Consider the following 4666-nt stretch of genomic DNA (forward strand, 5'->3'; position numbering starts at 1 on the left):
GACATCAGTCTTATGTGAGCTTTTCGTTTTCACGAGTTGGCTATCCCTTTCAATAGGAATGGAGGCTCTGCACACGTGGCTGTTGTGTGTGGTTTCTCAACTGATGAAAAAGCTTACTTTTTTTTTTCAGTTTGAGAACCTTTCCTTGACTTTTTTACCTTCGTGGTCTCCTGTGATGTTTGCCCTTTTGTGAATGAGTGATCTCACACCCTGCTGATTATTTTGGTTCTAATTAAAATTTAACAAAATTCTCTAGCATCACCTCTAGAACCAGATCCTGACATGTAAGCTTGTTCAGTAGTGAAACTTAGTTTTTGATTATTTGAAATTGCTTGGAAAGTTCTCGGTTTGGTATTAACTAGCCCAGAGATGGAAATGTTCTCTGTGCTCCTTCTCTAATAAAAACTGGGCTTCGATTTTGTGTCAGGTGTAATCTTGCAGGAGAAAGGTGAGGCCCTGCTTCTACAAATATTTACAGCCTTGGACACCGAGAGAGCAGTTCTAATCTGCCCTACAGGGCCACCACGGGCCAGGATCTGCTGGCTTGACAGTGGGTAGACAATCAGCATCTTTGATCTTGAGAGCTGCCTCTGGCTTGCTTGCCCATGCTGTGATGGTAGCTGAATGAGTCCGCGTATGTTGACTTTTTAACGTAGTGTCAGGTTCAGTAAGTACATAGGGCACACGTGGCCTGCCACCTTGAACAAGTGTTTATCCCTTCTCGAGTGGATTCCGCCTCGTGCTGCCCTCGTGAGTCTGTCCGAGTAGAACGGACACTTCATGGGGTTTTCAATGGACCCTGTTTTTGGAAGCAGATCTGCACACCATAATTTGGAGGCACCTCTGGGTAGTCTTCAACTGTAACATCAGCGTTTCATATAGCAGCCAAGTGTGTCAGCCGTTTGCACCACCCCAGGGGCTCCTGAAAACAATGGGCATCCCCTCACTTTCTTAACAGCCACACCTTTACTAATAAATAAATTATGATGTGATATAGAGGGAATTTCACTCTTTTTTTTTTTTTTTGAGAATCATTCTGAGCATCACCACATTGTTAAGTAGGTGTCACACTTAATTAACCAAATGAGGTGAAATCTAGCTATTGATTGGAGTTGACTTTTAACTTGCTGTTAGCTGTACAGGCATACTCTGTTGTGGCAATTTTATTGGTGGCAGTTTTGCATTGAATTAATCCATGGACACCATTTTTCCAACAGCACGTGCTCCCGTAGTGTATCTGGGTCACACTTTGATATTTCTCAGTCGTTGGAACTTTCTCATCATGCCATTACACCCTGAACAAGCCACAGTGTAGTGTAGGCATAGCTTTTTAATGTGCACTGGGAAACCAGAAGGAAAAAAAATGGCGTGATTCACTTGATTGCTACACTCACAGGATTGTGATGGTCTGGAATGGAACCTGTATTATCTTGGCACTATGCCTATGTTGGCTGTATAGACGGTTACATAGCCATTTGAGTAAACAAACAAACACATAAACAAGCTCAAAGCCACTGCCACAAGTCAATTCCGACTCATCATGACCCTATAGGACAAGGTAAAACTGCTCTGTGACTAATAGAAAGCCTCATCTTTCTCCCTCGGAGTGGCTGGTGGTTTTGAACTGCCAATCTTGTTTTCAGCCCAACATGTAATCCATGGTGTCACCAGGCTTCCCTCATCTGGGTGCTCACCCCACTGAGCCTGTGCCAACTCCTAGCCACCATACAGGCCAGGGTGGACCGGCCTCTGTGAGTGTCCGACACCTGCTCTTTATGGGAGGAGAAAGCCCTGTCTTTCTCCTGAAATCTGTATTCGAAACCTAGCTATTTTCTGTTCAGTTAAATTATTGTATAAACATTTACTTTTTAAAGCCGCCAAGTTCCTTATTTTTCATCTGTAAAGAGAAATTACTTCCGACGATGGATTGTCTCTTTCTCTCCTTTTTTTTTTTTTCCAAATTAAAAGTTAGTAGTGGTTGTTCACTTGGATTTTCCCCTTTGGAAATGTTCTTTTTATGTGAGTTAAAAGATGTGCCACATATCTGACTTCAGTTTAAACTCACAGTCTAATTCGATTAAGTTGTGTGGGGATGAGGGAAGGCCTGGTCCTAATGTAGGGATGTTGACATGTGTTCCAAAATTCGTGTTTCTAGTAAGTGCAGGTTAACTGAGCACGTTCTTTTCTAAGAGGAGCCCCCATGGCATGGGGTTCAGCACATCTGCCCTCATTCACCTTCGCAGCCGTAGAAAGCCCTGTGCTACTCTGCCCTGCAGGGTGGCTATGTGTCAGAATAGGCTCAATGGCAGTGAGTTTTGGGTTCCTGTGCAAACTTCACTGAGAAGCAGGCCTTAATTGGCCTTCACAGGAACACAAAGTCTGTTGTTTTTTGTTTCATTTTTTTCTTTCTTTCTTCTAAATTTTTAGTTATTTATTTTTCTTTTTAATTTAACTGGTGCGCATTACTTTGCTTTGCTTTTTGAGCCTTTTGGAAACCACAGGTCCTTGTCAGATGGTCTAATAGTGCCCCAGGCTGATATGAGGGCTCTGTCGATAGTGTGTGCTGATTGTAGATAAAGCAGCGTTGATGGAAGTGCCCCTCTCTTTTTCATTTTGCTCACCGAGATTTGACTTTCTTATTGACCCACATATAGCCCGAGGGGCTCGCGGTGCTAGTGGTGTTTTGAGCCTTGCAGGCTTCACCGGGTTCTTTGTTAGGCCCTTGACATGTTGGTTAGTTCAACTTCAAGGTGGACAGGGTTCTAATGGGCTAGGACAATGACTTCCAAACTGTGCCATGTGGAGTCCCAGGGCCTGCCTGGTGAGCAGACACAGCTTCCTTCTCTGTTTCAGCCAGAGAGCGACCCACCCCCGCCCCCAACATGACGAAGCATCAGTTGGGGAAATTGTTTTGTTGCCAGGTGGTTGATGCCAACATTTCCTGACTACAGTGCTTCTGCTCCTCTCCCCTTCATCCCAGGGCCGGGGTACTCTTCTTCCTGGTGACCAACCAGTGCTTCAGCAGTGTGTCCGCGGTGGAGCTCTTTGTGGTGGAGAAGAAGCTCTTCATGTAAGTCGATTTCTGCCCTGGGGAGAGCAGAGCAGGGGCTAGGGCTCTAGCATCAGAGGTCTGCGTCAAACTGGTTACGTCCAGAGCTGGGCCAACGATGGGATCCTGAGGCCTGCCGATACGAATTGAGGAAGAGCAGCCAGAGGTTAGAGGAGAGTCAGGAGCCGGTGACCCAGATTGGGTTTGACAGCAAATCCAAACACTGCAGCCAAAGCAAGCAGCAAAGGACTGGATCAGCCTCTCTGGCTCTTAGACAATTGCGTGGATCACGGTGACCCTGGCAGGGGAAGTCTGAGAGGACTGACAGACGCGTTGTGGTGGCGTGGAAAGCAAGTTGGAGGTGGGGAGGTAAGGTTGAAGAAGGATGTAGCCACAGCTGGCTTGACGGAAAGAGGAGAGGGGAAAGGCGGAGGGCAGCCTTACTATGGTCAAGGGTGGGCCGCGTGTGTTTCTTGGGTTTTTCAAAGATGAGATTTCCCCCCGTATTTGTATGTTGAGGAAAAGAATCATCAGAGAGCCAAAGCCCAACCCAACTCACTGTCACTGAGTCGATGGCGACCCTATAGGGCAGGGTGGAGCTGCTCCTGTGAGTTTCCAGGGCTGTAATTGAATTACTGGAGTAGAAAGAACTGTCTTTCTCTAGAGAAGTGGCTGATGGTTTTGAACTGCCGACCTTGTGGTTCACAGAGCAATGTGTAACCAACTATGTATGCCACCAGGGCTTCTTAGAGAGCAAGAGTGAAGATATTGGAGTGAGAGTTAGAATTACAACCGGAAGTTGTCAGGAAGGGGAGGATCTTGAGTGGTAGCCCCCACTGTCAAGGAGTTGATCCCTACTCAGATCTGGAGGGGCAGAAATAGCTGACAGAAGGGTATGGTTGGGAGGCTTTTATGTTTCAAAGAAGATGTGCCATTATCCTTGTTTTTAACGTGAGTTGAAGAAGTGAGAAGCGTAGCATGACGCTTCAGTCTTGGTGGGCTTGGCGAGCAGCAGCGGTCCCTTCTAGCGCCTTCTAAAGAGAAGTCTATGCTACTGCGATCAGCTCCTGTAGGCAAAGTAGTGCCCCAGCACTCTAGTGTGTGAAAGAGCCTCCTCTCAGAGCCTGTCCACCTGGTATAGGCATCCCGGAAAACCCAGCAGATGACATGAGGAAGGAGCTCTGTAATGAGAAGAGGGGTCATTACACAGAGCTTTGTGAGCTGGTGTCTTAGCGGAGCCTCCCGCCTGAGATGGCAGCTAAAGTGGACAGGGATGAAGGGCCCAGTGGGGCTGGTGCTGAGGAAGCTGGAACCATTAGACCCCCTAGGAAGAGCAGAAGCCTGCAGGGCAGGCAATGTGATCTTCTGGTGTATGTCTTAAAATGCCAACTGTTGTCTCGGTGCCTTGTGTTAATCAATGTCAAGAGTACATGATACCTGTTTCTGTTCTTCAGACATGAATATATCAGTGGATATTACAGGGTGTCGGCTTACTTCTTTGGAAAACTGGTATCTGATTTACTGCCCATGAGGATGCTACCAAGTGTTATATTTACTTCTATCATATATTTCATGTTAGGTAAGTGTGTGTGTGTGTGTGTGTGTGTGTGTGTGTGT

At 46.5% G+C, this 4666-nt stretch overlaps 1 protein-coding gene across 1 annotated transcript in view; it reads left to right on the forward strand.

Annotated features, from left to right (window-relative positions):
* ABCG2 (ATP binding cassette subfamily G member 2 (Junior blood group)) overlaps positions 1-4666 on the forward strand; it is a 66895-nt gene that overhangs the window by 52390 nt on the left and 9839 nt on the right. Inside the window, exons 12-13 of the mRNA XM_045284333.1 lie at positions 2981-3070; positions 4504-4628. Of these exons, the coding sequence (XP_045140268.1) occupies positions 2981-3070; positions 4504-4628 (215 nt within the window). The remainder of the gene's footprint in view (positions 1-2980; positions 3071-4503; positions 4629-4666) is intronic.

The sequence above is a fragment of the Echinops telfairi genome, unplaced genomic scaffold, assembly GCF_000313985.2.
Source record: "Echinops telfairi isolate 266 unplaced genomic scaffold, ASM31398v2 ScPeMD7_7468;HRSCAF=8506_0, whole genome shotgun sequence".
Classification (NCBI taxonomy): Eukaryota; Metazoa; Chordata; class Mammalia; order Afrosoricida; family Tenrecidae; genus Echinops; species Echinops telfairi.